At 41.2% G+C, this 22653-nt stretch overlaps 1 protein-coding gene across 1 annotated transcript; it reads left to right on the top strand.

The window, feature by feature from the left end:
- The first annotated feature begins 1727 nt into the window (after positions 1-1727).
- On the top strand, positions 1728-21027 carry LOC140301873 (DNA-binding protein RFX7-like). Its single transcript, XM_072380513.1, has 9 exons — positions 1728-2190; positions 5747-5780; positions 9509-9594; positions 10842-10964; positions 11921-12037; positions 13312-13396; positions 13486-13699; positions 14185-14465; positions 16525-21027. The coding sequence occupies exons 1-9, from the start codon at positions 2072-2074 to the stop codon at positions 19711-19713; spliced, it is 4248 nt and encodes a 1415-aa protein (XP_072236614.1). The 5' UTR covers positions 1728-2071; the 3' UTR covers positions 19714-21027.
- Positions 21028-22653: the final 1626 nt, after the last annotated feature.

Here is a 22653-nt window from a genome sequence, read left to right as displayed (position 1 = left end):
TAAGACCGAGGCAAAGAGACACAGACCAGCGTCTTCCCCTTGAAGGAGACAGCTCTCATACAGACAGTAAGTCCACTGTCCTGCTCTCGAATTTGACCATAAAAAAAATATCTGGATTTGCCATTAAATTCATTATGAAGACTAACACTAATCCAGTCATAGATCTGGGAGACACTGCAAGTATGAGAGGGCATGTCTGCAAATATTTTTTTCTAATCTGTCAAATTCATTCTTGATTGTAATTTGTGCCACTGGCGAAAAAGCTACAATCAACAGCTGCAAACCATCTGTATTTCTAAGTTTTGGCCACCGTTTTCCCAGGAAAACACACTGTCTGTGACACAAAAACGTGAATGCTGCTTTTTTCAAAGGAGGTTACTGCATACTGTCAGACTTCTCTCAAAGCAGCCTCTCCAGCAGTGACTCCTGTGCAGACTGTCTCTCTTCTCTTGGAGGAAAGTCACTGAGACCAGAGCAGTTGTTGCCCATGATTCTCATGCTTAGTGAGAGAGAGTTAGCTATCCTAATCATTATTTCAGTGCTGTTAGTTCTTTCCATTATAAATGTAGCAGAGAGAGTTTTGCAGAGTCGGAGGAGGCTCTGAGGTGGTACAAGGTGGAGATGTGGCTGGAGCTCATTAGCATATTAATGGTTCCCCACTCACTAGATGGGGAACACATGTCGTATTGTATTTGGGTGTAAACTATTGACACCCACAATTATTGCATCCATGCCCTGTGTTATTATTGTTCAATGGTTTAGAGTTTGATCTTGTTGATCATATCGACCTTCCTCAATACAGGTTTGATGCAAAGATTTTAGCACCTATCTTTTATTACAATCAAGATATTACAAGAGAAAGTCAGACCTAGCTTCAAAAATGCTGGAAATCTCTAAATCCATAGATTATGGAAGGTCCTGAGGGGAGCAGTTTGTGTATAGAAACCCACCGACATCCAGAGTATAAGGAATGTGCAGAAATCAACATTTAGTTGCAGTTTTAAGGGACTCACATCAGATGCATGAACACACTTTTGCCACTCACACATATGTAATATTCTATCATTTTCCTCCTTAAATGCATAACCAAGTATATAAGTACTGTCTCATTTATTTAACTAGAGTAATCTCTACTTTCAGCATAATTAAAAATCTGATGTGGTTTTAGTCATATCAATAAAGAAAAAAAGATAATTTGACAAGGTTCAGACACTTCCAGAAACTACTGAAGGAGACAAAATCACTTAAACTATTAAGCTTTGGAAACAAATGATAGAAATGTTTCGGTGAGTAAGAAAGGGTGGATGTTTTTTTTGTTTTTCCCATAGAATCTTCAACTTGTTGAATGCACCTTACGTTAAAATGTCGTATCATATATAAACTGGTACTGAAAGCAGCTGCACAGTTAATCAAATGACTAAAAACAGTTGTCATGCAGTAAAACTGTGGCTTATGGGTCCCGGTCAGAGGCAGTTGACTGTACCCTGTTTATTGAACAATAACAATAAATAACAAATGATAATGATAATTCATGTGGAAGATCAATTATCATGTATTAAAATATTGTAAGCAACTTGTAAATAAAACAGAAACCTCGACGACTAAACCTGCGGTCTGCTGCTTACATGTCTTCTGCTTACATCTTGTTTTTGATGATGGACCCCCCATTGCGCATGCGCCCACCCAGCAGCTACTACTCACCATGCACATGCAAAGAAATCCCACAACGTGCGAGGCAGAGCACACCGGAGGGACTAGCTAATGATTATTAAGCTGTCAGTTTTACTGTTTACACTTTCTTATATATATATATAAATATATCCATGCATAACGCCGGGTCTGACAGCGGCTCGTAGTTCAGCTGCACAGCCTCTTAAGTGGCTGAGTGTCTGGGACTTGGAGCGAGCGATGTCGAAGGAGGACCGGGTGGCAACAACAACAACAACAGGGCGCGCTGCTGTCCCGTTAGCATCACAACGTCCTGCGGTTCATGTCGTTTAACCCCGCCGGGCGACTACACCCGTCCACGCCCCGTGTGTAGTCCAGTCCCGTCCCGGTCCGAAGCGTTCTAATGGCCGAGGAGGACCCCCAGCAGACGGACCGCGGGGCGGGGAGCCTACCCGGCCTGCTCCCCGGGGTGCAGGGTGCTGAGGCTAGCGCTTTGCAGCTCAGGATCAAGAACTCCATCTGGTGAGATGTTCAGATACTGAGGTGGATGGTGTGATGCTGGAGGGGACAGGTTATTTTATTTTCAGTTTATCAATGAGTTTATCACGCTAAGGAGCGGGATCATTATGCTCTCTTTCGCTTTGTGAAGTGTGAAAGGGAAGTAAATTGAGTGGCCAGTGTGAGACTGCAGAATGTAATGTTCAAACTGTGGCTACTAAATCCAAAATATGCACATAGAGCGCATTAGAGAAGCTGTCTTTCAAAGGACCTGTTGAGCAGAAAATGTAGTCGAAGTTAGATTGATTATCAAGTGGAAGGGAAATGACGCTCCTCAGGTTCTAGTTAATGTACTTTTTCACATCTTATGGTTTCCTTAGAAAAAGTAGCCATGCAACAGTTTGATAGTGCTCCGTTACAAGTCAAAGTCCTGCATGCTTAAGTATATATTTGTATGTAAAAAGACGAATATCATGAAATGGCAAAAGTCAAATTACTCGTTATATTTGGCACCAACATCATTGAGCTAATTGAACTAATGCATTAATTTTACCAACGCGTTATCAGATTAGAACCTGTTCACACTGTTTAATAGTTCAATGAAAGTGCTTTATTTTTCATAAGTTGATTTAATTTCTCAAGGTATGATATTGATTGGCAGCCTCCATCAGATAAATGTTCTTAGAGAAAAGTACAGCCTTTTCATATGAAATGCAGGTAAGCAGTAGAGACACTGAGTTGAAGTTCTCAAGTAAACAACAAGTATCTCAAAACTTGGAGTGGAATACTGGACTGGAATCCATGCATTTAGTCCTTATTAGCTGAAATTACTCGACCATGTGCAGACTGAAAGCTGGGAGTCCAGATCATCAACTCCTCATTTGACCGTGGCTTTCTTGAACTTTCTCAAAGGACCTCCAAGTGTGTTTTGTGTGAATAAGAGTCCAGCACAGTCTGGTTATCAGCTGCTCAGCTCCAGAGGAGGGATCTTCAGCTTTATGAGCCAAAGTAGAAGTCGTCTTTCAAAATTAATTTCAATTTTAAATTTATGTAACATTTCCAGTTTATTATGCATAAATGTGGGAGGGAACACAGAGTCTGTTCGTATCTGTAAACATCAGAGTGGTACAGCTCATACACCCTGATGCCTCATGGACTGTAAGAGACAAACAGAAAAACAGTTGGTGCTCGTTTGGTCTGAGTGACCCACACTTCTTCTCCAGCATCCACCCAAACTCTCCTCTCTTTTGTTAAAGTCTGAGAGTTATCTGTTCATCTTGATGAAATCAGATCTCAGAGAGCCTAGCTTGGCTTCTGGCCTTATTTTTATGGACAGAATGGACAGCGGTGGACTCTAATTTTATGTCACCTCAGCAGAAAAATACAGTTTTCACCTTATTGAATGAACAGTTATCGTTATTTCTGAAGATTCAGCGTGTGAGATCAAATTCAGATGATATAATCACCTAAAATATGGGATTATGTCTATCTATCTACTTGCAAATTGTCTAACTTAGAAGACAAAACGAGATCTTATAAACCTAAGCAACATAAACTGAGTTTTGACAGTTTTTTTTCACCCAGAAGAAATTTTTATAGCATGAGATGCAAAACATTGTGCTTCACCTCACACTTTCTTCCTCATCTTGTATCCTTTGCCCGTTCTTTAAAGGTCTTTAAAGGCAATGACCACCTATTTTCTGGCTAAACTTGTTTTCATTGAACTGAGGAAACACATTTAATGTTGACTCCTGTTGTATTAACTTGATTGCAAATCAATTCCATCAACTATCGTGACAACATTCAGACATTTTGAGCCTAGTTTTTTTTTTTTTTTTTTCTTATAGCCTCTTGACATTTTTTGGCCTTGCAGAATAAACAAAACAAGAATGATCAGTTGGTGTAAGTTTTTGATACATACTAATGATTTAACGGTTATTTGATTTGCATTCATGATAAACCAGACAGGAGCACATTTGTGGCAAATTCACCTGTTTATGCTCTTTACAGAAGATAAGATAAAGATCACTGAGTCGGTGCCTGTTGCAGAAGTGAAACACATTACCAGAGAACTGATTTAATCTTTACACAGAGCTGTGCTTAAGAGTTGACCAGGTCAGATTAAGAACTCACTGTAAATGTACTGATACATTCTGTTGGTTATTTTGAACCGCTCAGTCTCTGCTGTGGGATGAGAGACACGGAGGTGTGAGGCTTGAGCTGCTGTATGGTGCATATGAAAAGCCATCCTCTGCCTTTTCAAATCACTCCAACTCAGTTTGGCTCAATTCAATTATACTTTATTAATCCCCGAAGGGAAATCATTACTAAAAGCCTACAGTATCTGCGTTTGCTGTTGTGTAAGGCCATGATCTGACCTTTCGTTTCTCAGTGAACTCGAGTGGCATCATTTAAATATCAAACAGCCATAAAATGTTAAGGATTGGGAGGAACAGGTCAGGTTCAAACGTCTGCAGGAAACAGAAACATGTCACTGCGCAGGTTCCACTTTACTGATGACATGTTGTTGAATATTTGTGATGCTTCGTAAATGATAAAACTTGAAAGCGATTAAAGATAATTTATACAGATAGCGATATTCATCTTATTGACATCCTGTTGGTAGTATGACACAGTTTTAATCAGGGTCACCACTTTCAGTTGCAGCCTTTCTTCATGTGAAGCGACAGTCTCCAGTGTCCTGATGCTGCTTCATTCAAGCCTTTTAATGGCAGAACAAATTACCCTCTTTCGTCTGTGGTGAGGGTTGAGGGAGGTGTTGCATCACTTCTTTATTTCCTGATCTAAATCCTTGCAAAAAGTTGCATCAGGTGTCATTCAGTTTACCTGCCAAGTCTGCCTCACAAACAGCTTAATGACGAGCTTTCAGCACCAGGAAACCCTCGGCCCCCTGGTAACAGCGAATTAAAGTGAACCGTTCTTGTCATGGCTTAGAGCGTCTCCTGATTCTGACCTACCCAGTGTCGTCAAGTAAGAGTCTTTAAGTGTGATTTACCCTCTGTCTCACAGTCCGTAGATTAGAGGTGAAACCTCCAGAAGTTATTCATGCATCTGCACAAACTTCTTACACCTACATAAAAGATTTTGAATGGAAACAGTATGTTTTGTCAGCCTTTGTTCCCTCTCGCTCTCTTTACAGTATTTCTTAGCATTTGTTATGAGTATGCATCGAATAGCTTTTCTTGACACTTTTACCGGTAAAGGATGCGGAACGGGTGAAAGAACATTATCTTTAATCGTAGTCCTTCTTTGAGATGAGACTTAAATGGGATAAAACTGCAGATACACAGCATGTACCCTCTGTCTGTGACTCAACTTGTCGTGTCTGAATGATGGAATATCTTCTGTCCTAAACAATGTCCGCACACAGCCTGTGTCTTTCTTCCCTTACACATGACAACATGTGTTCCTGGCGGTGGGATACATGACCTGAGAGATGCTGAAGGGAGGGTCGTCTCATACCAAGCATTCCTCTGCTTTATAAATAAATACTCTTTAGACAGAAGCGCTCATGTTACACCAGCTTCGTACTAATTTGTACTTTGTCTCTATTTTCCAGCAAATCTGTTCAGTCAAAAGTGGAAAACATTCTGGTGAGTAACCCTGTTTGTTTGCCAATCATAGACTACATCCTCCATGAAACTTCTGCTGTTTGTTCAAAAGTCCTCTCTTATTGATAAGTGGATCCAGCATGTTGAGCATGTTCATTTTGGGTGGCAGCAGATCACAAAGTAGGGTGGCCAAGCCCCAACATCTTCTGCATTTTGAGGTATCCGTGGCAACACAATACAGACTCTGAACAGTAGTTTTTGATCATTTTTATATTTTGTTTTATATTGTTTATAATCTGATCTGCTGGACCTATTCATCTGATAGAAACGATACAAAAATCCTGATCTGATATTAAATTGTTCTGTTGTGTACGTATTAAGTGCTCTTGAGCCATTTTAAAAGACACCCTGTTGCCAGAACACAGCTAAAGTAGCTGTTGTTGGAGTTAGTGTCGCTTAATTACATTCGTCAGCGCTTGGGAATGTTTCAAGGACGCCGTAGTCGTGCCCTCCCCGTCTTTGCCGAAAGTCCCAAACCAACCCCACACTGCTCCCTGTGTGTTTCTCACTCGTAATTTGCTTTTTTACTATGCGAGTCAGCTGAAAGAGTCAGCAAGAGTGGGCTATAATGTTAAAAAAACAAAAATTTGACGGCTAACATCTACGCAGCATCTTTTGTGAGCCGCCTGAAGATGGCACATTTGAAGCTGTGCCGAGCAAGAGACGTCTGTCAAATATTCAGGTTTTAGCAAGGTGAATTATCAGTGTTTGTATTTTTCATAAGTTGTAACATTCCTAAAAAACTTTGCTGCACAAACTATGTTTTCAGACTGAATGGATGAACTTTGCTGTTTTTCCCGCTAAATCTGACCCTCTGGTTTAAAACAGCATCTTTTTTTTTTCCATCAATGTTGAAGAAATGTGGGATGGTCAAGCTAAATGGGATGTATTCGATAATCCAGACCTTAAATGTTAAACTTAAAAATGTGCCTTGAATCCTGAGCAGAGTTTAGGAATTAAACAAATAAAACCTGAGGGTCGTCAATAAAATCCAATAAAATCTCAAATCTGTCAATAACAACTCTAAATATGAAATAAAAAACATTACGAGAGGTTTGTCTTTCAGATATTATTGTAAATGATTGACTTTGTCTTTAAATTTGATCAATATTGTTCAGCATTCTGCGTGTGTTTAATAAATTATGTCACCACAGGCATTGAAGATAGAAGAAGGCAAACTTTACTCCAGATCTGTAAGGGAGATAAACAGATATCTAGGTGTTGGCATCCTAATGCATTTACAATGACAACAGTGCATTGTTCCTGTAACATAAGGAAATAAAAGTAAAACCATGCATTGTTTCAGTTGTACACTGAGTTTTAGAGGTCACACATGAAAAATGTGAATATTCAGTCCTTTGTGATTCAATTTTCTGAAGTCTTGCCCTCCTAAATAACTAATGGTAATGTTATAGACTAAATCTAGAGCTTGTGCTGCAATATTTCTCCCATGTCCCATGTCATGGCTAATGATGGTGACATTTTCTGGGTATTTCCACACAGCGGTTGGCCACCTTATTGATGTTTGTAATTTAACTTGAGGCATACACTGGTGTTCTTCATGACTGATGCTGCTACTTGTCTGTTACTTTAAGGCTGGTGTGAGCGGTGAGTAATCATTCTTAGGAGCCAATTTAAAGGTTAATGTGTCTGACTGAGGACACGTGTTGTGAGCAGATGTGCTGCTCTGTGCCCATCATGCTGAGCTGCTCCATGAGAAGTGTTAACAGCAGCTGATTTGGGTTCATCCTGCAGAAGCCTGTCTGTCTGCAGCTCTTTACTGCACTAAATGTGTGTGCGTGCTTGTATAGTTCACACTGAACGGATAAGTGAACGCCATAAAGCTGAGACCGGTGAGCAACCCATGCAGCCGTGGTATCCTTTATGGTTCTCCTTAGATTTAGGGTCCTCCACTGATTTAGCTCTGCCCTTATCAAACAAGGACAGAAATGAATGCAGCACAGCCTGAGATAATGTCATATTTATTGTAAACGTTTGCTTGTAAAAACACAGTGCCTACATTACCCACACTGCATCTCCACCACCAACAGAACGCTCGTGGTAGCTAAATGAGGAGTGGGCTGCAGTCAGAGAAACAAGTGAAACAATCGCTTGTTTTCTGCTCTGCTGCCACTGACTGATTGTTTTTCAGTCTTCTGCTGACTCAGGTGGAATCACTGCAAGACATTTATCAGATTTTACAGTTTCCTCTGCAGCCTCAGAAGGCTGTCAACATTCTTTTTTTTTTTTTTTTTTACCTTTGCACAAGCATCCTCTAAAACTAATAAACAAACAGTAAATTCCCCTTCATTTCATATCCGGACTCAGTATAGTTCAGTGACCTAGACACTGACTCGTACTGTGCCCTTTGCTGGAAGTCACCTTTTCTTTGCTTTGAGCGCTCCCTGGTTTTCAGGGTTTACCTCAGTGCTCACTCACTAAAAGTTAAGGCCACCGGATACAAGTGTGTGATCACAAAATCAAATAAAACACTTGCGTGTCAGATTAACCAATTAAGTGTCTCATTAAAACCAATATGTGTTCAACTTTGAAATCCAATCTTTTTTCCTCTGATGGATCTAAAAAGTTCCACCCTAGTGTTTTCCATCTATCCTCAAAAGGGGAGTTGGATACTTAATATAGCCAGCAAAGACAGTCTGTTGCTAAATTCACTCGTAAAGGGTATGGATGTTCTTTCAACACTGTTCTCTGCAGCCATCTGAAACAGCACCTGCTGGCCCCTCAGACCGTCGTGTTTATTTTTTCCTTTGTAGAATGGCATTGGCGAGGCTTCAGGCTGAGTCGCACGCCGGAGGTTTGATTAGTGCACTCTTTAGTGCGTGTTGAAAGAGAAGAAATGTTTGACGGCACATCTTATATATGACATGCTTTAATGCTCGTTTCCTTCATTCACTGATGGGCTTTGCTGTGTGCGTTTGTATAGCGCACAGCAGTCACTTGACAGGTGAGGTGAAATCAAGTGAGAGACTGACTAGAAAAGGTCTCTATAGTTACACGTAAACAAGTAAACACAGGATTCGTTTTACTTTGTGAAGGCGAGCCTGACCTCCAGCCCTGCAGTCTCACAGAGCGAGACCCCACCAGAGGATTACAATAGTTCCTCTGTGCTCATAGTTAACAGTAACAAAGCTGCTTCCTGCTTTTTCCCATCTTTCTGAAACTATTTGCATAAAGTAACCAATGTTAAAGCAGTTCCCATTGACGGCGTCAGCTACAATTTCCTTTTTGCTACTGTCAGAGAGCTGTTTAATCTCCATACTGACGTGGTTTTACCAGCAGTTCACCGTTTCCACCGTCTAAAAATTCAAAATAATTGATATTATTCATATTCATGTGCAATCATGATTTTATATTGTAGAAATCTTCAAGAAAATTGAAGATTTGGATTCCAGATGTTAAGATGCAAAGTGATTACACAAAGAACCGGGTTTTTTTTCAGACCGAATAGGGGAAAAAAACCCTAAGTCCTGCTGATTGAAACATATTGTTGCAAATTTCTCAGGTAAGTGTTCAGTCTTGCAGCTGTATTGATGGAAGGAGCGACTGCTGCTGTCAGCCTGTGATCTGCAGGTGTGACATTGACCACGTCTCCTTTTAAATCCAGGCAGGAAACGACTTTAGACTGACGGACAGCAAGGCAAAATACAGCAACTACATCTCTGTCTCTCTTTGCCTTTTTAAATCTGCAGCAAGATGTCGAGAAGTTCTCAGACATTGAAAAACTCTACCTCTACCTTAAGTTGCCTTCGAGTCCCAGCAGCAGCGCTGACAAAAGGTAAGAACGCTCCTGCTGTGTGGTAGTTACATAGAAGCATGTTTGAAACAGGGAAGCACTGAATGATTAGAGGATGCTAATTACAGTTGCCCTCCATAATTTGGGCCTCGCTGTTGAACTGTTAACATTTGACTGACTTACCAAAAGACAGTAGAGTTAAAAACACCATTGGAAAATATCACAGCTTATAAAGGTTTTTTGTCGCATCTTAAGAGTTTCTCACTTCTTGTTGGGAGGAGTTTCATCTATTCTGTCTACATAAGAGTCATGGTGCGTGCACAGCTCTTTTTTAGGATGTTTAGGATCAGAGTCATGGCAGAACCTTCATCTTTCTATTATGAATTTTGACGTACAGTATGTTCAAGATTATTGTTTTGTTTTAGTAGCCATCCTCACTTTATCCTCAGCTTTTTCACAGACAGCTTCTTTTTTTTTTTACTTGTCAGATTTGTTTGCATTCAGTTTAATCCACGATTTCCTCTACAGTCAAATGTTCCCTGTGTCTCTGAAACAAAACTCCAAAACACGGTTGATCTGCTCCCACGCTCAACACTGGAAGTGGTGGACCTTTCATGAAATTTGGCACCATTTTCCCTTCAAAAAAATCTATCTGTACTTCATTGTTCCACAGGACTTGTTTTTAAAAGATAGCAGACTTGTTTAAATGTACAGATTGTGATGCAGAATTTTGTAGTGAGGACTAAGGAGAGATTTCCTCTGAAAAGTCATCCTTGAAGGTTATTTAGTCTTGTCTGCTAAATCCTCCTGAAGGTCTTTTGATGTAGCTGTTTTAGCCATCCTACCAGCAGTTCACTCTTTATTATTCCTCCAGTCTTTATTATTTATTGGTCCTCCAGCCCTTTTCTTCACCTCCAAAGCTAAACTGCCATTTCTTAATTACATTATAAACCGAGGAAGCAGCAGCTACTTGAATAAGCTTAACACTCCACTCATGTCCTTCGCCAGTGTTGTGGGCATCAGCTATTTCAGTGCTAGGCAGCTGTTTAAAGGACTTTGGAAATGTGGTGTAAGGAGTCATTTATAAAGTATTCAGGAAGCTTGGAAGTTTGTGTCTCTTGAACTTTCTAAACAATGACTGAGAACAAGCCACAGCCATAACAAGCTTATTACAATATGCAATATGACTTATGAACAAAGAAATAGCCTCGGTAGGCCTCCATTGTCTTTGAATCGCCCAGATAATGTGTTGTTTGTCAAATTAGCTACTGATTCAGATCTTTTCTTAGTGACCAGAGTGCCCTGTCTTCGAGCCGCACACAGCAGATGCATGCGTTCAGCTGGATCCGCGATCATCTAGAAGAATATCCAGAGACCTCTCTTCCCAAGCAGGAGGTCTATGATGAATACAAGTAGGTGCAAAGAGAAGAAGTGTCTGATACAGAGAGTAACTATTTTGTCACAAAAACTGCGCATTTATTGTTCTTTTTTGTAAAACTTTTTTGTCACATGGGCGACATCTGATGGTGTTTGCATGTCTTTCTGCTCCACATTACTGCGGGCTAAAGCGTCTGTATAAATAGACGCAGCAGGCATGAGAATCACAGAGCAGCATGTGTTGGTAATATTAGAATGGAAAATCTGAGACAGTCATTGAAATGCTCTGACAGTGTTATGTAACTATCTTTTTAACTCCACTAGAACAGAAATACAGCACCCTCCAGAAGCATTGGCGCCTTCAGGACAGGCCGCTGAAAAGGCTTTAAAAAGATGCAACGCACATCATTTTTCTACAGTGAAAGTTGCAGAAGTAGATGCTGTAATGGAAGAAAAAGGTCAAATAAAGCTTATTAGTACCTATTAATAAACTTCAAACGTTATATGAAAAGGGTGTGTGGTTTCTAACCAGTTGTAGTGTTTTGTTTTTCTGGGCTCATGCTCAGTCCTGTCAGCTTCACACAATGCCAGTGATCCACAGCTGGCAGTAGCGTGCTGAAAGATACGCGACACCATCCCCACAAAGGCTGAGCAAAAGAAGAGCCGGATGCTAAAGTTGCGTAAAACTTTGGAGTTTTGTTTGCTAATAGAGAGTAAAAGTGTAGTTAAGCATTTAGAAAGAGAAATCGGAATGTGCTTGATGAGCACTTGTGGTACGAGTACACAAAAATGTGTATGGTGCATATTGTGCATATCCTGTATGCAGCCATGAGAGGGAAGTGAGGACGTTAGGGGCCATAAAGCCACACACTGAGCTGAGACACTAAAATGCTTTGCCGTGCGAAGGTGAGAGGGCAGGTGATCATCACCACTTCTGTCATTCATTGTTCGTGCTGTTCATTCTGTCTGTGTATGTTAATCTGTGTTTCAGGAGCTTCTGTGACAACCTCAACTATCACCCACTGAGCGCGGCAGACTTTGGAAAGATGATGAAAAACGTCTTTCCGAACATGAAGGCACGCCGACTTGGCATGAGAGGAAAATCAAAATATCCTTTACTGGAATGGATTGTATCAGTCTGGCCTCTGTGTCTGGTCGCAGACCATCTGCTGCTGCAGTTCATAAGCTCTCTAAATATAGACGTGAAATGAAATGAAGTCCCCCTCTGCCTCAAAGGCACAAGCATAATACAGAGACCCTCAGGGGAAGCTCTGTGATCTTGACCTTCGTGCTTACTCGTTTTTCCTTTCCTGTAAAGTTGGTGACGTCAAAGTGCAACACTTGGTTTGTGTTCACGGCCGTTGAGGTCAATAGTATTAGCATTATCATTCAGTAATCTTTATTTTTCTGTCATGTAATAAAAAAAAGAAAAACCCAGCACATTAGCCAGTTAAAGGGAGCTCCCTTTGAACATGTTGGACAAAAAATACCACCGTCGTAAAGGCGGTTGATTCACTTTTATTTAAGCCTCATTTGTACTGTGAACATCAGATCTGGAAAAAAGAACACTTCAGAAGAATTGTGTTTCAACATAAAAACCCTATTTTTTTTATTTTAAAGAAAAATCCAAATTAAACATATTCGTAAAGCACATTGAAAACAACCAAACACGACAAGATGAGTGTCGTAAACAATATTAATGCACAATAACAATAGGAAAAATACACAGCCTGTTTCCACATCAGCTAATTAGAATTCTATAAGATCATCTTAACATTTTAATCGAAACAGTGCACACGTAACTCCTCTTGGCCTGTCTCCATGAACAGCTTCAGGGGTTCTATACACATCTGAGACCTGTTATCTACCGTATTTTTGTGGAAGTATTTTCAAAAGGACCTCAATCTGATCTGATAAGTGGAAAAGAAAACAATTGAAATGTATTTGGTGTCAGGTAAGTTTTGAAGCCAGCACCAAGTGACCATCAGTTGTGTTCTACTTTAACCCGTCATGACCTGGAGTGACACACGTCGCACTTTTAAAATCCTGAAATTTTTATCTGTGCTAAACGTTTAGTGAACAAACTCTCTCCACAGTAAATATGCGTTATGTTTATATATACACACACACACATATATATATAATAGCAATATAAAATATTGTTCTTATTGTTAAATTATTTTATGCCCATCCAGTTGTCTACGGAACTGTTACCAATTTAAAACTTAATTCAGATGCGTTCTTATAGTTGATCCGACAAATAAAAGCAAAAACTGTTTTTGATCAACTGTTAAGTATTAGACAGATCATACATGAACCATAATTTCCTTCTTATGTAATTATTTTGTGCAATTGTGTGTTTTTCTCTTAACTCTGACTTACATATTGCTATAGTGGACTGAGGAAGAGGCCCTTCGTTCACATGCCGTCTTTACCCACTTTGGATCTCCATAAAACATCGGATGGAGTAAAAACATTAACCCGTTCCTCGTCTGTATTTCAGAATACTCTCTTTGAATCCTGTCTATAGAACCAAACTCTGTGTTCCCTGTGTAGCACCAGTGTGACGTACTGGAGTCACCGGGCCAGCTGAGCAGCATCAAGGAGGAGGTGCGGTTCGCAGCCTGTGATCTTGTGTGTGAATGGGCCCAGAAGGTTCTGAAACGTCAGTTTGATGCTGTGGAAGACTTAGCTCGCTTTCTGATCGACAGTCACAACATCAGCAACAAATCTTTGGCAGCGCTCACCGTTATGACCGGCACAGCAACAGGTAAGACAGCTGAGGCCCACCAAAGGTGGTGGTAGTGCCATCTGGTGGTAGCTGTCTGTTACTGCACCCACTGCCTCCATCTGTCTCCCAAGGAAACTCCGTGTTCCACATGGATTTATTAGGAGTCAAACTTCTGTAATAGTAGTTAAAGTTTTCATATACTTTTTTTGAAAAGTACCAGTACAACACTGGTAAGATATGTGTTGACTTTTTCTTTCAGCGATCTTTTTAGTTTGGCTTTTTTGGACTGACTTGGAGTGATTTTGACTTTTGAAATGTGACCAGAGGCACATTTCTTTAGATTGACCACTTGTTTGAGATCTTGTCTTTTCAAAGGTGATTGTTCAAAGTTTTTAGAAATTCATCATTTTACTCAGAAATTTTGTGGGTTATAAAACAGAGTAAAACAATGCTTTAGCAAAGGAAGCATTCTCATTGCAGTCGCATATACTTACACATTTAAGTCTCTTTTTTTCTTCCATCAGAGGTCAAACCTCTTCAGACCGTCTCAGCCTTCGCCCCCACAGTAGAAGCTCACCCCTTCCAGCCTCACGTGACGATGCTGACATCACCTTCTGTCGATGCAAAGCAACAGCTGCAGAGGAAGATCCAGAGGAAGCAACAGGAGCAGAAGCTGCACTCTCCTCCACCTGGAGACGGACAAGCTAAGAGGGTAGATGACAGTGTGCCTTGTGGTAGTCCCACCCCTCCGTCTCCACAGCCAGCCATAGGCATCGTAGTCGCTGCCGTCCCGAGCCCCATCACGGTGAGAAAACTGGACATAGAATTAGATACCTTTTCATTGTTTAAAAAAGGAGAAAATAACCTAACTTGATAGAAAGTAGAGGTAAAATGGCACTTCAAGAGACCGTATGCTTTCTAACAACTCAGTATTGATGAGTGAAGACAAGCACAGTTGACTGCAGAATTGCTTTTAGAGTCACATATTGTTTCCATACTAATGAATCATGACAGATTGAATGTGCTGGCATCAAGCTGAAGTAATCATACTAATACACATTGTGTTAAAAATCACAATATAATTTCAGTAAAACTAAACGGACGACGATGAAAAACATTGACAAAGTCAGTTAGTGATGTTTTACTTTAGTGTCTTTCTGCATTTCAAAGAGTTCCAATCAAACACATTCATGGTCATTTAAATCGAAAAACAGCAGGCCGTAGTTGTCAACAAGTTCTATCTTCTGAATAAGAAGATAGTTCTGTTTTCTTACTCATAATGTAACTTCCCGGGCCAACAAGGGTAAACCTTTTGACTGAAATGCCTCCAAATGACGGGAATACCACCAACTGTCTATGAAAACCATCTTCAACTCATTTATTCTGCCACATTTTGTACAGAAGAAACACAAATGTCACGCTGATGTGTGTGGGAAACCCTTACAGTGCTCACAATGGCACAGCTGTTCTTTTTTTTTTTCTTAAATAGCTGTGGTTCGGGGCAGACTTTGAGTGAATGCTGCGCTATCACCATGGCAACCTCAGCCGCCCCTCTGAACTCACGGCTGATGGACATTTGATAATCAGCAGCTTGTCTCATCTCTATCCGTTTACACTGTGCTGTGTTCAGATCCAGATCATCCACTTGTTCCACTATCGTGTCCGATGTGTTGGACTGAAGAGATGCTGATGTCTTTTGGACACTACTTGAATGCAGTGGTGCTTCATAATTACGTGTTGCATAAACAAAGGATACGTACACACAAAATAGTACACAGACCGCACAATATGGTGTTTTTGGTAGAGAACATGCTGTAATTTACATCTCTCCATATAACACCGACATAAAAACTGTATAACACCAATAGTCTTTTTAATTGTACTGTATTGACATCCATCACAAACGTTTGACAGCAGCTGTAACTATATAATAATGGTTTTATTATTATAATTATATATAATTATTGTTATAAGTCTCTTGCAAGAGCATCCTTGAAAAAACAGCAGCATCAGCACTTTTACACCACATTTGACTAAAGCATAAGGATTAAACAAAGTTGATCTAAATTTCAAATTTAAATGAGAATGCACTGACAAATCATGAAACCACAACATAAACATGTAAATCGAATCAAAGCCAGAAAAAGCCAAGATAAAACTGATTGAAATGAAATGGAATGACGTTGTAGCTCCCATCCGCACCAATAAAAAAGGAAGCATCTCAGGCAAAAAATGAATAAATAAATAAATAATCCAGGCATTTTCTTCATGGTTGAGACATCTGAGGAATATTTGTACTGTGCCTGGGTAAGAATATCCAAATACTGACTACGTGCACTACTTTTTGTGTACCACGTGATGCAAATGTAATGCACTATAGAAAGAGAATGAGATGTTTCAGTTGATTTATTTTTATTTTATTTTTTTTAACAATACTACAATATGGCTGATTCACCATATAGTTCATGGGTGGTCATTTTAAATTGTTTAGCAGTTAGCAAGTGAGAGTCAGTCTCAGCAATCCCACTGCAAATTTTCCAAAGATCGTATAGTCTAATTCACACTTTTTTGGGGTTTGGGTTACTTTTGTGTGCAATCCTACTTCCAGTGTAGTATGTCAGTTATTCTTTGATGTTATAGTGTTTTGTTTGTGAGATAAGCTGCTGGATGCCTAAATATCCTTTGGGATCAATAAAGTAGGGAAAACTGAATGATGGGGGACTAAAACTAATAAGGGATGAACAAACAATCAAAAATCTAAAAAGCAATGGTAATTAAACTAGTAGAAATGACATAGTATTTTGTCCACAACCTTGTGATGTCATATAGAATTCAGTGGTTCCACTTTCTCCTTTTCTCTGCAGGTACAGAGAAGCAGGCAGCTGATGTCTCCAAGTCCTGTGGGAACAGTGGAGAGCAAAGGGCTGCCTATCAACTTCCAAATGGTCACCCAGCCAGTTCAGGCGCTGAAACAGAGCCCCAAACCTGCCCAAAATATTTTAGCCAGTCCAGTGGGGGAACGCACAGCTCGGCAGCGCTATGCTCAGATCCTGCCCAAACCTTCGGCCACCACCGCTATCACTTTGCGCTCGCCCTCCACTATGATCATCGCCAACAGCCCCATCAAGACTGTGATGACTACATGTCACGTCAGCCCAGTCAGTTTGGTCAAGATGACAGCTATATCACTGGCACCGAACAGCAGTGAAACCACCACATCCCTTACAAACACCACACTGCGCCCAGCGTCTGCCTGTATCAGTTCTGCAGCTACTGCAGACATCGACTCCAATCAAAGCACGAGGAGTGCTTCGGCGGTCCCCATTCTGGCCACATTGGGAAGGCCAGAACAGGCCATTAACACTCAAAGCATGGATGTTGAAATGGAAATTGAAGCTATACATAAGAACAGCCAAATGCAAAGTCCCAGCTGTCAAGTTTTGGCCCAGGCAGCGATGGCAAATAGAGCTGACGGTGCTGTACAGAGGGCTGCCAGTGTGCCCATACCACAGTCCAAAGGCTTCCTGGGTCTCGAGGAAACCAGCAGCACTAGATGTAGCAAAAAATCTTCCTCAGACACTAATTGCGTGGTTGAGAGCAGCAATAATAGAGCTAATGATACACGCACTTTGCACTTCAATGCCTCCTGTCAGAATACCAGCGCTGTTTCTTCACTTCACACCGGCAGATTATCCTTGTTTGGAGAAAGCAGCCAAACAAAGGAAGCTTTCTCCTCAACAAAGAGCCTCAGGAAACGCTCAGGCCTCAGTCCAGACCTTTCCCCAATTAAAAGGCTTTTCATGCCTCAGCAGCCAGCAGAGGGCACTGCTGGTCTTGGATATGACTTCAGAAACACAGTCGGTAACATCCCCAGGCCAAGTGTTCCAGCTAGATCTGAGAGCGCACCAGCCACCAGAGAGGTTGAGAGGAAAATGAGCTCTTTCTTGTCCACTCAAGTCCATACTCAAGACACTTCCTCTTTCAGAACCAGTGGGTTTGACTCTGTTGTCAAAGCATATAACTTAATGCAAAAGAAAAATACATCCACTGCTATGGAAATTGGCACCTCAGTCAGTCATGCAGTTGTACAGGAACAGCAAGGGCACACGGTGGCTAATGTGCATAACCCTGGTTTTCTGAAACATACAGCGGTAAGTTTAAACTGCACCACCACAGGGAGCGTGGAAGGAGTTCAACAACAGACATACGCTCAGTCCAATCACGCTACTGACCCCTTACAGTTTTTGGATCAAGCATCGTCCAGTCAGCTCTCAATGCAGGAGCATATGGACTATTTTCCCTTTGATGATGATGTAACTCAGGACAGCATTGTGGAGGAGCTGGTGCAGATGGAGGAGCAGATGAAACTTAAACACCTGCAGGGGCTTGGAAAGTGTGACGCCGTGCAAAGCCAACACGCTGTGATTCCAGGCATCATAGCATCCAACAATCAGGCCATGACTTCTTTCTATCATGCTGCAAACAACAGCAGCAACCCAATCCAAACCCCCACACCCACATCAGAGATGATGGGAGGAGCCCACAGCCTGACCGGAGAGAGCCCCTGCTCCCACATTGCCTCCACGACCCCAGTGGACAGCGCTCTGGGAAGCAGTCGCCACACCCCAGTTGGAACGCCGCACTCCAACTGCAGCAGCACTGTTCCTCCCAGTCCAGTGGAGTGCAGGAACCCATTTGCTTTCACACCCATCAACTCCAGCATGCCCGGTTTCCATGACAGCAGCACTCTATCCAGCAGTCCAGTCAAGCCAATGCAGAGACCGATGGCGACCCACCCAGACAAGGCGAGGTTGGAGTGGATGAATAACAGCTACAACAGCAGCACAGTTAGCGCTAACAAGTCAAACAGTGGAATGGGAATCCTCCCCGGCTATCAAGGCCTGATAGACGACCATTTTCAAAAGCCTCACGCATTCGCCATTCCTCACACACGGCACCTCGACAGCCATTTTGGCCGCTTGACTCCCATCTCACCTGTGCAGCAGCAGGTGGCCAGCATGGCAAATATAACCAAGCAGGAGGGTTTCGCTGTGCCTGCTCCTCTGGATAATAAAACCACCAACACGTCCACTGCAGCTTTTCGATGTCGCAGCGTGAGCCCTGCAGTGCATCAGAGGTATCTGACTGGAAACACCGCCTATCCCAATGTCCCACGTTCAGTGGTATCCCCCTTTAATTCTCCTGTGACCCCTGAGGTGTTAAACATCTTTGCCAACAGCAAGACAAGTCTTGGAGCCAGCAGCATGGCCCAGAGGAGCCGCTCTGTGCCGCTCAACATCATGATGCAAACTGAGGTCCTGCCCACAGCGGGCCAACAATGCAGCAGCAAAAACATCACCAATGTCCTCCGGAGCAAGCTGGATGGGGACCACGATGACACTTTGCGGGGTTTGGGCATCAATAATTTATCCTCCACCTATACTGCGCGGATGAACCTCACCCAGATCCTAGAGTCCAACCCAAACCTCTCCTGCGCTGACAGGCACCTGAGCCCGATGTCGTCAGACTCCACCAGCACCTGCAACTCACAGAGGCCAAATTACTTCATAGAGAACGCTGTTAAAGAACAAATGATTTTCTCAGGAGGCGACAACCAAGTTCAGTCAGCTTCTGGAAAGCAGCATCAACAGCAATACCAGTCTGTAATGTTAGCCTTGAGCTCACAGCAGCAGCAGCAGCAGCAGCAGAACGAGCTCCAGCAGCAGCAGCTGGATTTCAGCAGCACGCAGCACCTTCTAACAGACAGCAGTCAGCTCATGGAACATGTGTCTGAGCTGACTACAGGCGGGACAGACTTTCCCTGTGAAATCCGAATGACATCGGAGCTCTCCAGTAGCATCAATGACCTCAACGCGCTGGACACCAACCTGTTGTTTGACCCAAACCAGCAGCGGGGACAATATCAAAACGCCACTCCAGAGGAGCTGGTGAACGATCAGCTGTTTCAGCAAATGACCAGCGAGACGCCACATTCAGGTGGACTCGACTGGTTAGAGAGTAAAGATCATCCAACTGTTGGCTTAATGGGCTGAGAACATATCTTTCTTTTTCTAATGTCGTGTTGAAGATGTAAATCTGTGGGTTTTCTTTATTTTCAGGCATTTATACTGTAAAATGCCACTCTGGACACGCTGAGGCGGATCCAGTTTAAGTGCCAGGTTGAACTGAGATGACGCTGCAACGCTCGGAGTAAAATGCTGGTCATTTCCCTTAAAGGATAGAACGTCATCGTGCGTCGTCTCATCAAGAGCATTTTCAGCAAGTAGACTAAACTAAAAGAGAAAACATCTTCCTAAAATTAATGTTTCATATTACAGTGAACATTATGAGGTCAAAGACAATTATTCCAGAGCTGTGGAAGTGACAGATAATGATTAACAGGCCTTTTGCAATAAAAGTATATCACGGTGTATAAAGCCTGAGAACTGCAGTCAATATGTGATAAAGGCCTGAATTATGAATATATATTACCTGTTTAACTAATAGTAAGACATTTGTGTGTCACACAAACTTATTTACTGGCATTTTTTTAAGATATTAACAATAACTAACAAGATGCACATATAACTTATTGACCCATCGTGTTGTAATAAACACATAGAACCAATTTCATCCATGTAAATGCATTTAATATTTACTTGTAATCACAGTATATCAGAGTGGGGATGTTAAAAACATTTGAAATGATGTGCCAGCTATTCATCTAATTAGTCTCTTTTACAGGTCAGCCACTTTGGTGAATATACAAAAAACATCTGTTAAAAGTTTGGAAGAACCACAAAAACGAAGGGAAATATAAGCCTGAACTGTTAATCAAAGGTTTGGATTCCCTTTTTTTTTTTTAAAATGTTTTATTGATTTTGTTTCACAAAATTTGTGCCTGAACTGGCCGGTAATCTTCACGATCCGAGTCGGCCTGTTTTCAAACAGCTCATGTCGATGATGTCGATAAATAGCTTGGCCTCATATTGTGTATTTTATGATTGTTTTTCGAGTTTAAAAAAAAATTTGTTCGGTATGGTGAAGATGTTGAAATCCCTTTAAATGACACGCTTTATACAAACGCTGCACTACGTCAAATAAACAGGTGATGCCTCGAAAGGAAGGATGACCCGATGCCCTAAAAATAGCTTTAATTATGCACTAAGGATTAATGTGGTGGTTATGTCATACCAACAGTTGTGCAGGATTGTGGGATTTTGTGTGGTAGGCAAGGCCTCAAACATATGTCCCTTAATTGAAAAAAAAAAGAAAAAAAAAGGAAAACTTTCAAATTAAAACCCAATTATTAAACTACGACCTTTAAATGGGTAATTGTTGCACTTGTGAATTTAAAAAGAAGAAAAGTCATTTAACTGTCATGTAGTATGTTTCAAATGATTACGTTTCATTTGAAGATGACAAAACGAATCTACACCATCATGCTCTGTTGTAAGCCAATTACACTCAATGTAAAGCACTGACAATCTGTTGTGTTAATGGACAAAAATACACTGTGTTTGGCCTGTGCAGTAAAGGTTTTACTGTCTGTCCCGAGGAGTCGTTAAATGTAAGGTCTAACCTTACACCGATGCCAAGCAGCCACCGACTCAAAAGATGCCTCTGGGGGGGGTGGGGGTGGGGGGTTGGTTCTGGTTTCTGAGCCTTATGTCCATGCCAAAGATGTAACCTACAACAACATGCACTATGATGGTGAGTGTAAAGTAATGTAACCTCCTCCCACTGTATGTTCTGTGCATACTGGGAGTGACGCGCCCGGTAACAGCTGTAACACACGCACTGCACTCGGTCATGTGATGAAAAGTGAAGCTTTTTTTTTTTACTTTTACCACACTGGAAAGACATTTGTCTCTAAAAAAAAAAAAAAATCTGGGGAGCGTGAAGGATTTCTTTGTTTACTGTTGCTGATGCTTTTGTGAACACAGCAGGTTTTTTTTTTTTAATGGAGGCAAAGAAAAAAAAAACCACTGTAACTTATTGAAGAACTGTGTCTCTGTGTTAGTGTTAGCCCCGGTTTTTGGTCACACTGCACTGCTTTACTTGTCCCTCAGACTGGGAGTGTGACCGGTTTCTTAACAGCTTTTTGTTTCTTTCCTGCTATTTATTCTCAGCGTGTTGTTTGTACAGAAGGTGTAGCCATGTGAACCTTATATTCTCGTGTATTCACAGTAATCGGGCCTGCACTGGTGTTTTGTAGCGTACATTTTAAAGAGTTGTAGCAGACCCTCACCGTGCAGTACTTTTTGTTTTGTTTTGGAAAGCTTTTTCTTTTTCCCGGCAAATATTCTGTCCAACTATCTGGTGGTGAATAATGAGAAAAATTGTACTTTGTTCTTAAGATTGAAAGCTGGATATTGGCAGAAAATAGTCCCAGAAAACGTTTGCACTTGCTTTAAAATGTGGAAATGGCACTATGCGTATAATTGTAACATTTAAGATTAATGTCTGGATACATTATAAATGCAGTACGTTGAAATTTTAACTGCTAAAGAAGCAGATTGTATCACTTTAACATCAAGTCTGATTTGATATTGAGAAATTTAGACAAACCTGTCTTATTTATTTTAAGTTTTTTTTTTATCTGTTCTTTCGGTTTAGGTATTTAGCTTTTCTGTGTCTGTGTTTTTGTTAGCACTGATGTTTGTTTGATGAAGACTTTACCCTTCCTCTTGTAAGTGGTTCAGAGCTGTGGACCTGCACTCCAATGTGAATCTTTTGCCATGGGTTTTTTTGCATTTTAGTAGGTGCTTTTATAAGGGGAAGTGCTTGTTGATACATTTTTTTAAAGACTTTTTAAAATGAATAAACATTTTTAAGTATACAACTGAAGTCGGTATTTTTATTTTTTATTTTTAATCTGGGATTTTTAATTTTTAATCCCACTGCAGCGACATTTCTGAGTTTATGAAGAAGTAAAATTTTGGGCAGACCATAGGAATGTAAAGCATGTTTGCTCACAGAACCTTAAACAC

The sequence above is a fragment of the Leuresthes tenuis genome, unplaced genomic scaffold (assembly GCF_036924035.1).
Source record: "Leuresthes tenuis unplaced genomic scaffold, fLeuTen1.0.hap1 SCAF_2, whole genome shotgun sequence".
Taxonomy (NCBI): Eukaryota; Metazoa; Chordata; class Actinopteri; order Atheriniformes; family Atherinopsidae; genus Leuresthes; species Leuresthes tenuis.
The sequence above is the reverse complement of the archived record's forward strand: the minus strand, read 5'-3'. Positions and strand labels throughout refer to the sequence as shown.

Coding starts and splice junctions, on each gene's coding strand:
- LOC140301873 (XM_072380513.1), top strand. CDS start 2,072: ATGGCCGAGGAGGACCCCCAGCAGACGGACCGCGGGGCGGGGAGCCTA. Junction 2,191..5,746: donor AGGATCAAGAACTCCATCTG/GTGAGATGTTCA, acceptor TCTATTTTCCAG/CAAATCTGTTCAGTCAAAAG. Junction 10,965..11,920: donor GAGGTCTATGATGAATACAA/GTAGGTGCAAAG, acceptor TCTGTGTTTCAG/GAGCTTCTGTGACAACCTCA.